Here is a 12,035-nt window from a genome sequence, read left to right on the forward strand (position 1 = left end):
TCAACTTTAGCCTGCCCGGGAGCAGGATAGTTCAGCAGCACAAATTACCATGGTTACTCAGCGGGAGTTCAAATAAGCCACGTTTATGGAACGGAACTCTCGCTAAATTTAGCCAGAAGTAGCGAAATAAGCCAGGCTTTCCGCTAAGCCAGCTTCTAGGAATACCCCCCTGAAATCCAAAGTTATCCCTGTTGTCTTTTCACATTCAAAATGAGGTGACAGCTGACACATCATGAGAGCATGCAGCAGGGGGGGGCCTTTCATCGCCGCTGGTTATTCCCTTTGGGTTGTTTCGTCAACGAGTGGAGGTTGGATTCTCCATTCTCTCGACATAGTCTTCTGTGTGTAGGGCACTAGTTTGGAAATCGCGCTTTTTACATTCATTAAACTTAATGCCGTGACGGTGAAAAAAAAAAAAAAAAAAAAACGAGCTACTGCAAGCAGTAAAAATAGGGGTTCTAGGTGTGGACTGTCAAGCGACAGCTTTGTAATATTTAATAAATCTAGTAAATGTTATTAACCCACATGTTAATGGCTCTTTCTGAGTTGGGAGAGTCTGGAGTCTTATGTGTGAAGGGAGAGCAAAGGGGGCAACTCATCACAACTTCCCTCAACAGCTCCATTACTTTCCTACCGGCCTGGGCCCCATTATGACAAGAACAGAGATCATGTGTGCCGATAGCAGCCAGTTATTGTGAAAGCACCACAGCGTTTGTGCGGGTGCCAATCTCTTCTAGCTCCCCTGAGGAGCAGTTATGCAGCTCTGCATAGTTCACCACAGCTGGGATGAATGAAAACAAGAAAGTGCCCAGAAAAGAAGGGACAGCCTGCTCGAAAAAAAACCTAATGAAGAGTGTACATAAGCCCTCATCTTCATCTTTATGTTGCTGAATAAAAGCAATATCATCAAGTGGCCTTAACACCAGAGGTCCGTTTCACGTAGCAGGTTTAGTGAAAACTCTGAGTAGGTTAACCCTGAAATGAGGGAAACCCTGAGTTTTCCGTTTCACAAAGGGAGGTAACTCAACCCCGAGAAAGAGGGGTAACTCTAGCCTGTTTCACAAAGAGAGGTAACTTCACCTCACGGTCAGTTACCGTAGTAACAGACTCTCTGAACCTAACCTGGTCGGGACCAGGTTTTATTCAAGAAACCTCGAGTTTCTTTCTGTCTGTATAGATAATGGATGGATGGATGGTATAGATGAGAAGACATAGTTTATATGTGTGAAAACAGCATTATGTTGGGAATAAAATAACTGCACAGTCAAATAGCCACTTAATATTTATTTTACAGTGTAAAACATGATGAAAATGAGGTACCTCCATGACGAGGTCTCACTTGTTTGAACAATGTTTTTATATTTCATCTTAAACTGGTGCCAAGCGCGCTTCTCCCCCGCGAGATTGCACCTAAATGAAATAAATGAATGGGCTACCATTCAAGCAGTTTCCCTGTAATATTATTGTGATTGCAAAGGACTACATTTAAACTTACACTTTTGCTGCTGCAACGGTGTTGCACTTATTTATAAAGACGTATTGAAACTCGCCGTATGAGCGCATTAAGATTTCCAATTCGAGGTTGGTGAAAAACGTAGCCCCTCCTCTTCCCCGTTGCCATGGTGACTCGTCGAATCAGGGCTCCATTGATGCTGTCTTTTTAAAGTTGTGGTGCACACGCAAAACGAAAGTTACGTATGTAACTACGGTTCTATGAATCCTGGATGACCGCCAGAGGCGGTGCTTTCAAGCACTGGATGATACATCTTGCGCATGCGCAGGTCGAGTGTTTATACCAACAACGTCACTCGTGACCCCCTGCTGACCCCGGAGAGCCTATATACTTCCGGCAATATCAGCAGGTCAGTCCTTACAGAATCTTCTCGCGAGTATACGAGGATTCTGAGTGACAGAACGCTCTGGCGGTCATCCAGGATTCATAGAACCGTAGTTACACACGTAACTTTCGTTCTATTTCATCCTTACTGACCGCCAGAGGCGGTGCTTTCAAGCACTGGATGACTAATACCAGAAAAGTCACGAGGAATCCAGCACCTACTCACTTTATTGAGAGGAAGCAGCAGAGTCGGGCAGCAGGACCACAGCCAACGGGTTGGGAGTGGCAACATTCACCCGATAGAACCTGGAGAAGGTACTCGGTGACGCCCATGACGCTGCCTCACAGATGTCTTCCAGGGGAACGCCCCTTAGGGCTGCCCATGAGGTCGAGACAGCTCTGGTGGAGTGGCAGCTCACCCCAGCTGGCTGGGGGCGCCCACTTCCCTCATATGCCTGGGTGATGGCGTCCACCACCCAGTGAGACAGTCGCTGTTTAGAGAGCGCACAGCCTCTCCGAGGGCCACCGTAGCAGAGGAAGAGCTGGTCCGACTGCCTGATACCGGCAGTCGCGGCCACGTAGGCTCTCAGAGCCTGCACAGGGCACAGTAGGCGTAACCTGTCCTCCCCCTCCGGGGGAACAAGCTGTGCCAGGTGGATAGGTCTGTTGAGGTTAGATGAAGACAGCACCTTCGGGAGAAAAGCAGGGTTCGGCCATAGGGAAACCCCTGAGCCATCCGAGTTCCACCTCATGCAGGAGTCGCTCACCGACAGAGCATGCAGCTCCCCAACGCGCTTCGCTGACGCGATAGCGAGTAGAAAGGCGGTCTTAGCGGAGACCCACCTCAGCCCTGCCTGAGCAAGGGGTTCAAAGGGAGGCGCGCACAGGGCGCCGAGCACCAGGTGCAGATCCCATGGCGGGGTGCGCCGCACTCGTGGGGGGGCGCAGCCGCCGCGCACCTTTCAGGAAAAGGGACACCAACCTGTGGCTTCCCACCGTGCCGTCATCCACTCGAGCATGCCGAGAGGAAATGGCCGCCACATACACCCTCAGGGTAGCGGGGGACCGGCCGTCATCCAGGAGTGACTGGAGGAACTCCAGAATCCTAGGGACAGGACAGTGCACAGGGTCCTCACCCCTGTCCAAGCACCATGTAGTGAACAGCCGCCACCTCTGTTCATAAAGCGCCCGGGTAGAAGGCGCCCTCGCGTTTAGGATGGTATGGCAGACCTCGCCAGAGCACTCAGTCAGCATCGGGTCGGGCCCTGCAGTGGCCAGACCCACAGCTGCAGGCGGGACGGGATGCCAGATCCGACCCTGCCACTGAGACAGGAGATCCCTCCTGTCGGGGAGGCGCCACGGGGAACCGCTGCAGAGCCTGTGCAGCAGTGGAAACCACGTCCTCCCTGGCCAAAAGGGGGCTACCAACAGCAGCCTGTGGCCCTGCTGGAGGACCCTCTGTAGCGTAGGGACTATCAGAGGGATCGGCGGGAAAGCATAGAGGAGAACCTCTGGCCAGTCGTGGGCCAGAGCATCCTGTCCCAGGGGACTGCTCTCCTCTGTCAGGGAGAACCAGAGGGGTCAATGGGTCGACTCTTCTGAGGCAAAGAGGTCCACGTTTGCTCTGCCGAAGGTGGCCCAGATATTGAGCACCACCTCCGGATGGAGCTGCCAATCCCCCGGCGGAGGCTTGCCACGGGAGAGCAAGTCCGCCGTCTGGTTGCGTTCCCCGGTCAAATACATTGCCCTTAGGCTGGCTAAGCGTGGTGCTGCCCACGGCAGGAGGTCCCGGGATGCCTGCAGTAGCAGTGCAGACCTGGTGCCACCTTGGTGGTTTACGTGGGAGACGGCCGAAACATTGTCCGACCGCACTAGTACATGTCGGCCCCTCAAGAAAGGGAGGAAAGCCTGCAACGCTCTGTGTACAGCCCGCAGCTCTAGCGCGTTGATGTGCTGCGAGCGGTCCCGCGCCGGCCACAGCCCCTGAGCTGTCCGGTTCTGCCACACGGCGCCCCACCCCGAGAGGGAGGCGTCCGTCGTGACTGCCTCGCGACGGGATGCAATGGAGCCCATGGGCATGCCCTGGAGGAGAAACGAGCGCTTCTTCCACGGGGCCAGGGCAAGAAGGCAACGGTGGGACACCGCGAGCCTCCTGTGCCGGTGTCTCTTGGCGTCCAGGTGAAAGCTGTGCAACCACCTCTGGAGGGGACGCAGCGACAGCAATCCTAAGACCACAGCAGCCGCAGCTGTCAGTTTCCCCAGGACACGTAGGAACTCCACGTAGTGGAACCGCCTGCCTTCCTGAAACGGGAGGAGGTGGCGGAGGATGTCGTCCACCCGCCGCGGCGACGGGCAGGCCATCATGGTGACCGCATCGAGGGTCACCCCAAGAAAAACTGTGCTCTGTGATGGGACAAGGCCACTCTTTGTAAAATTCACCCTGAGGCCCAAACGGGCCACATGGGAAAGAAGACACGTCGTGTCGAGGGCCGCCTGAGACTGGGACGGCGCACACAGACGAGCCAGTCGTCCAGATACGGCAAGATCTTCATGCCCCGCGACTGTAGGCGCGAGAGGGCTGCCGACACACACCTGGTGAACACCCGTGGGGAGAGGGAGAGACCAAACGGGAGCACCCTGAACTGGAAATGACGCCCCTGAAAGGCGAATCGCAGAAACTGCCGATGGTGTGGCGCCACAGGAACGTGAAAGTAGGCATCCTCCAGGTCTATGGAGGTAAACCACTCCCCTCTGGAGACCGTGCGCAGAACCTCTGCAGTGGTCAACATATGGAATCTCAAGACCCTCAGGAACCTGTTGAGGTTCCTGAGGTCGAGGATAGGTCGGAATCCGCCATCTTTCTTTGCTACCAGAAAGTAAGTCGAGTAGAACCCCCCGGGGTGCACCTGGGGGTCTACCGGTTCGATAGCACCCTTGCCCAGGAGGACGTACAGCCCCTGGGCGAGGGCTCGGGCTTTCGCCGGGTCGCGGATGACAGTCATCCTGACTCGGCCATGGATCGGGGGCCGACGTCAGAACTGAAGTTCGTACCCGTGGGTCAAGGTGGAAAGAACCCACGGGTCCCTGGTGGAAGCAGCCCAGTAGCTGAGCTGCTGCTGGGAAAAAACGCCGACGGTCGGCCCCGTGGCCTCAGCGTCGGGCCCCCCGACCTCTAGAGGCTCCGGGGGCACGACGGTCGGTACGTGAGACCTGAGGTCGCCCAGGTGGCAGTCGCTCAGGTGCCCGAAAGGGCTGCGCCTGCCGCTGAGCAGGCTGTGGGCGTGAGTACTGGGGCCGAAGGAGGCCCCTGGCCCGTGAGTGGGTGCCGCGCTGCGGGGCAGCCGGACGACCCCTAGGGTTGCCAGGCGGCGGCGCGCTTCTGTGAAGCTCAGACAGCTGCTGTCGGGTCTTCCCAGCTTGGACCGTGCGTTCGAGGGCTTCCAGAGCCACGGAACCAAACAGCTCCCCCGGTTCCACCGGAACACTGCGGAGGGTTCTCCTGCAGGCCTCCGAGAGAGGGGACTGCGTCAACCAAACCTGGCGGCGAGCCTGTACAAGAGTAGCCATTACTCGTCCCAACTCCCTGGACATCAGTGCAAAGGCCTGTAGAGAGGCGTCAGTAATACCGTGGACAAAAGTGTCCAGCTCAGTCTCCTGCAGGGATGACGACAGGGCGAGCAGCAGGTGGGACATGGAATTACCCATGCAAGCCATACGTGCTGCCGCCTCATAGGCCTTCGACAGCAATTCATCCGTAACCCGGCACTGGGGGCGAGGACACCTCGCCTCCTGTCTCAGAGCCTCATTGGGTGAGACGATCAGGGCGGCTATAGTGGGCTCAACCGCTGGCATGCGGTCCAGGCCGAACTTGGAGGCGTCCTGCATGGCTGCCAGGGTCCGAGCATCAGCTGTCGGACGGGCAGGGGCCCTAGGGTCCCTCCAGAACTTCTGTAATTCCCTCAGATACTCTTCCGATGGAGGTACAGTTAGTTCAGCGGGGGTTGAGGAGCGCCTGAAAAAGGCACTGGCCGAAGCTGGCTGAGCCTGCGGCACGTCCAGCTGTAGCCTGGCTAGAGCCATACGGATGGCGGCTCCCACAGAGCCGTCCTCACTACCACCCGCAGAGCCACGGGCTGAAGAAAGGGAGCCCGCTGCAGAAGGACGGGAGGCTTCGTCTCCCAGGAGCACGTCCGAAGCGTAGTCCTGAAACATAGTAGCCGAAGCTGCTATGGAAAACGCATCCTCCTCCGGCCCGAAGGAGGCCGCTGGAGGAACAAGGGCACCTGGCTGGGTTGCTCCAGTCCCAGGCTGGAGAGCCAGGAGGAGGAACTTCATGCTGTCAAGCTCCGCTGCCAGCTGATCCACTCTAGAAGCAAGCCCGGACCCCTTGGCCCTCTTCCCGGAGGTGGGGCCTGCAGTCTCAGCAGGCCGACGCCGTGGTCGGCTAGACCGAGACGGGGCCAGCCGCTGGTCAGGGGTCAACTGAGGAGACAAGGGAGGGCCCAACAGGCGCTCTACCTCGGCCAGCCTTGCAGCCCTGACAGCATGAGGCAAAATGCCACAATTCATGCAGGACTCGTCTGAGAGACCCTGCCTCAGATGTCCGAGGCACGAAGGACACAGATCATGGCCATCCTCAAGCTGTAGAGGAGCCATACAGGCCGAGCAGGAGTGGTTGTGATCCATGTCGGGACCACCTCTAGCTCTCTCATTTTTTTTTTTATATATATATATATATACATACATACATATATATACACACACACACACACACACACACACAGTGTATTTGACGATAGTACGTATTTATGAATTCTTATTCATATATGTCGTCTTCTTAGTTATAGATGAATGCTGGGAGAGGGAGCCGAAAAACGGTGCCTTCGCCAACAAACAACTATAGGCCCCTTGGAGACGGGCAAATGAAGGTTTTTTTTTGGTTTTTTTTTAAAAAAGAAAATTCTTTACTTATAGATTTTCATACAAAAGAAAATCCTTTACTAATAGATGAATGCTGGGAGAGGGAGCCGTAAACGGTGCCTTCGCCAACAAACAACTATAGGCCCCGTGGAGGGGGGCAAGTTATGATTTTTTTTTTTTTCAAAGAAAATTCTTTACTTATAGATTTTCATACAAAAGAAAATCCTGTACTCATAGATGAATGCTGGGAGAGGGAGCCGTAAACGGTGCCTTCGCCAACAATCAACTATAGGCCGCCTGTTCTGGGAGCGGGGGGCGCACACGCCGCCGTGCACCAGGAGAGGGGCTATTGCTGTAATTATACACTGTCTATAGTCGGATGCCGGGAGCGGGAGCCGCACACGGTGCCTTCACTGACAACCACTATAGGCCACCTGTGCTGGGAGCGGGGGGCGCAAACGCCGCCATACACCAGGAGAGGGACTAGTGCGAGTTCTGTTTTAGCTATAGATGGATGCTGGGAGGGGAAGCCGCAGACGGAGCCTTCACCGACAACCACTATAGGCCACCTGTGCTGGGAGCGGGGGGCGCAAACGCCGCCTTACACCAGGAGAGGGGCAGAACAATAGCAGCAACAAAATCAAAGAACCGGCACAACCGAGTTGGCCGCTTAACATAGGCAGGTTACAGATGCCAGGAGAGGGCTAGCAATGTAGCCTTCACCGACAATGCAACTATAAACAGACTGTTACTCACGTGCAGCGCACAGCACCGGGAGAAGGAGCGAGCACGCTACCTAGACCGGCGCTTGTAACAGCTGGGAGTAAACTTCATCAGCCGAGGGAAAGAAAAAAGGTTACATACCTCTCGGCAGTTCGTTGCGGTCTCTGAAGGGCGAGCAGCTCGCAGCCTCGACGGGACGTCGCGAGACCACCAGCAGCGAACGATGAAGTAGAAATTGGTTTTAGAATTCGTCTCATATGCAGACGCAGTAACTTACCTTGCGCAGCGAGAAGATGAAAAAGGACTGACCTGCTGATATTGCCGGAAGTATATAGGCTCTCCGGGGTCAGCAGGGGGTCACGAGTGACGTTGTTGGTATAAACACTCGACCTGCGCATGCGCAAGATGTATCATCCAGTGCTTGAAAGCACCGCCTCTGGCGGTCAGTAAGGATGAAATAGAACTCAAGGTGAACTTACTCAGAGTTGATTAACCTCACTCAAATCAGCGTTTCTGGAACCGAAAACTCAGAGTTTTCTATCTCAGAGTAGATCAACTCAGAGATCAGGATTAGACTCAGAGTTGGTTGAACCTGCTACGTGAAACGGACCCCAGGAGACAGCAATGTGTACAAACTTTATCCCAGTATGAACATAAATCCTGGATACTGGGATAAATTAAATCTGATTTTTTTTAAAAACAGATTTTCCTACTAATTTTGTACCAGTTTCACAGATAAGCAATCTGAATAATCTCAGTTACTGTATAAACTTGTTTTTTAGTTCTTGCACCAGACTTGTTTGCACTCTTTCTTCCAGCAACAAAAGAACTTCTGTTCAGTGGTTTCTCAGAAAGATGGGAAGAGGCAGAGTGACTGAGATATTGCCTTAAGCAAAGATTAGAATGAAACGAGAAGCACGGTAGCGATTAAACTGCTGTGGTTGTCTGACCCATAATTGCAGCAAATGTTGCTTGCCTTCAGTGCAGACACAGTGGTTGAAGGAGACCAGCCTTGTTCACAAACTGATAGAAGAAAAGCACAGTTTCAAAGGCCATATTAGCTCTCCGAGGTCGCTGCAAATAGCGACGAGGTGTGCAGAAATATTGAGATTTGTGAAAAAACAAGCACACATCTAAGAGGAGAATGGATTGGAAAATTACAAAGACCAGAATTGCACTATTCAGACTATGAATGAGAACATAGAATGTGAGCTTTAGTTTGGATACCAAGGCCTGAAATAATCAACTAAAAGGCTCCCCACCTGCCTGCAAGGCCAGGTTTTTATTTCACAGTCTCCACAAAGAAATGTGGAATAGCCGTCTGCAGTCTCCACTTTTGATATGATGCTTATCTTTTCTGTCGAAAAGAAAATTCACTGCTCTGGTGGAGAAGTTACAGGAGGCATCTGTCTCGCAGTAGCATAGAGTGAGTCATCTTTGAGAGACTGCCAAAGCGCCAAAGCACCAGTGACTGAATGAAGTGTGTGAGTAAATCAGGAGCTGGTGGGTAGCATTTAAAGTATGGTGGGTTTATTTCTGTATCAAGCTATGACCCACTGCTCTCATGCTGTGGGCTCGGCTAATAATCTGCCTTGCATCTCCACTGCATTCCAAAGACGCTAGATATTCAAAGTTTTGAAAGGCAGCCACCACTTTACACCTGGAACTCTATGCATGTAATATTTGGGAGCTTATTTCTAGTCAGATCTGCTTCAGTTTGATTTTTTCTTGAACGTTTTAACGTATAGAAGACAATGTGCAATGATAATCGGCTGTGGACAAAAACATGGTTTTAGTTACATATTCCGGGCATCATGGAAAATTCATACCATGCACATGAATCATTTATAAGTAATCATCAAGTCTCATCTTCAAAAATGCTTCTAATGTATATATAAAAAAATAATACAGAACAGTGGTAGGTACAGGACCTGAGTCCCCAGGGACAAAGTACTATTCACATAACGCTTCGCCTGACTTGCTGTTGGTTTATTGAAGATGGAAAAACGCTGCAGGCTCCATTGCCCTGCAGAACCGTTTAACACAACATTATAGAGGAACGGCTTGTGGCTGCCAATTACATAAGGATTACTCTGGGGGAGGGTTAACAGTCAGAGGCTTTAGTTGAATAATGCCTGCATGAGGCTTTCATTGAGCATGATGTGTCAAACCTAAACACAAACTAATATACTGAAGAGGCAACACAAGCATCCCACATATCCACAGATCACTTCCCAACTGGGTAGTTAGACACATTTATTGACCCTTCCCAGTCACGTGACTTTCGTAAAGCAACCGCCATTTTGGACGTGTAGAAGACAACGATTTGCGAGTAACGATAGTAACAGTAACGATACAGACAGACTGAAAATTGAATAAAAGAAGAACAAGATGCAGAAAAAAACTCCACTATCCAGCGAGGTCGGTCATTTAGTGGGCCAGCAGAGGGAGAGGTATTTGGAGAAGCTGAAAATTGGAGATTTAGAAAACGACGTGTACTTGCTTCCACCAGGGCTGCTTACAGACGTCCGACAGCATGCCACCGCCTCGTCTTTACCCGACTTCGGCCCCCACGACCTTTATATTTATGTTGTAAAAAACCCATCGCCATACACGGGAAAGGATCTAAAGGCATACAAGAGTTTGGATGCCTACAAATATTTTGTGTCGGGCTATGTGACCTGCCTTTTACCAGTGGATCGTCCCTGGAGTCGGTGGGCGCCATCTTTTTACAGCTAAGGTTTGTTTACATTTTTCATTTAACGTTGTTCACCAGGATAAACGACATGTAAACCCGTTGACACGGTGTTATAATCTTGCTATTACGAGAATTGCAATGACCAAGTCGTAGTGCTTTACTAAAGGCGCTGTGTTAAGTTTTATCTAGTAGAAAGGCAACCCTGAAATGGCACGGGGGAACACTAGTGTGCCGTGAGAGATCATCTGGTGTGCCGTGGAAAATCCCTCTCAGGCTTTATCTTTATTTTGTATGTATATGTATATGTTATATATCTTTATTCGACACTTACCTCCAACAAAGTGGTCACTACACAACCGCTGGTATACTGAAGGTTGCCAGTCTTTCCTATTGATCGCCGCGACTCATCTTCTCCGTCGCTCAAGATCAGTGGGGATCCGGTAAAAAGACAAATCTTTCCTCGTCTGCTGACTGTTGGTACACCCAGGCGCGCAACAATATGCCGGCATGATGTAAACCTTACTGATCTAATCGATATTTTCCTTTGAATGTTCCTCGCTCCTCCGTTGTTGGCTGTGGTAGACTACTTGTTTTCACGTCCAAAATGGCTGACGCTTTTGTTGTGACGTCACGTGGGATGGGTCAATAGATATAGTAATGAAAATACCAGAGAATGTAAGCACAGTGCCTTTTGAAATAGTAGCAATGAGCTTACCCTGCTCATGAAAGAAATGCCTTTCTATACGAGCATGGTGCTCCTACCTTTCATTCCCAGGCTGGAACTCTGAAAGTAAGGAAGGCCGACGGCGATGGGGTTGAGCCAGGTGGGAGCTGTAGTCCCTGGCATGGTGAGAGTGGTAGTCCACCAGTCCCACTTCCTGGAACAAAAGCAACACCAAGTTGTCAGTATACCGTAACCGTGTATCTTCTATTAACTCTGAGAACCTTCTGAAATACCATATGATGATAACACAAAAAAAGTGTTTTGGCAAGTTCCTGCCTGATTTCTTCTGTAACGTCCAGTTGCGCTCTCTCCAGCTCGCATCTCTCCCTCCCTTTCCACCTGCCTCTCAGATATGTGGGGGAAGCTACAGGCAACTACTGTAAATCTGCACCTCTGACAATCAGGAACTGCAGGACACAGCCCATCACCCCTGATCTTCTCCTTAATGCGATGACAAGTGGGAGTGGTGGGATTAACAACAGGTGCAGCTGTGTGGATCCTGGGGGGCTAAGCCTTGAATTCTCCCATCATTCAATAACAAAGTAAGTCTTACAAAAACTGGAGGTCACTGAATGAACTTTTAGAGGCCTACTCTTTGAGGCACAAAGAGCTTTGTTCTTGTTGTGTAAAACAATGTAATCTTGATAATTAGGAGACGTTGGTGGAAATAATGAGGAAGGCTTTAATGACTCTATAACGACAACATGAACTTTCAACTCAAATGTCTAATGAGGCAACGATTTTGGGGCACTACATTGTAACCTGGGAATGTTTCTGTTGTTTAAACACCAGTGACGGGAGGCCTCTGCATGCTGAGAAACAGTTACAGCAAAATCTCTCCAGTGGTTTCGCCAACGAACATTCAGATACTACAGGTGATGCTTCTAAATGCACGGTGAACAAAGGCCCTTACCGGGTGTGCCCGTTGCAGCTGCAGGGGTAGAGTGGCAGGGTTTGGCAGGTGCCGTGCGTCCACAGTTCTCCGGCCCGGCGGCAAAGGCTGGGGGTGAGAGGACATGCTGGCACAGCCGCTTCCTCTACAGGCAGTAAGAGGGTGTGGCTGTAAGGGAGATGCCGCGCATTATCGGCGGTTTCTTTAAGCCTTCAACCTGCACGTGGGAAGGAGAAAAAGA

At 51.5% G+C, this 12,035-nt stretch overlaps 1 protein-coding gene across 5 annotated transcripts in view; it reads right to left on the reverse strand.

Annotated features, from left to right (window-relative positions):
- Window positions 1-12,035, reverse strand: part of ncor2 (nuclear receptor corepressor 2) — a 98,770-nt gene that overhangs the window by 68,506 nt on the left and 18,229 nt on the right. For all 5 annotated transcript variants that reach the window (XM_075468456.1, XM_075468454.1, XM_075468457.1 and 2 more), the window contains exons 2-3: window positions 11,816-12,011; window positions 10,941-11,056 (exon numbers count right to left, since the gene is read on the reverse strand). In XM_075468456.1, coding sequence (XP_075324571.1) covers window positions 10,941-11,056; window positions 11,816-11,920 — 221 coding nt within the window. In that variant the 5' untranslated portion in view covers window positions 11,921-12,011. The remainder of the gene's footprint in view (window positions 1-10,940; window positions 11,057-11,815; window positions 12,012-12,035) is intronic.

Source organism: Odontesthes bonariensis, chromosome 6, assembly GCF_027942865.1.
Source record: "Odontesthes bonariensis isolate fOdoBon6 chromosome 6, fOdoBon6.hap1, whole genome shotgun sequence".
Taxonomy (NCBI): Eukaryota; Metazoa; Chordata; class Actinopteri; order Atheriniformes; family Atherinopsidae; genus Odontesthes; species Odontesthes bonariensis.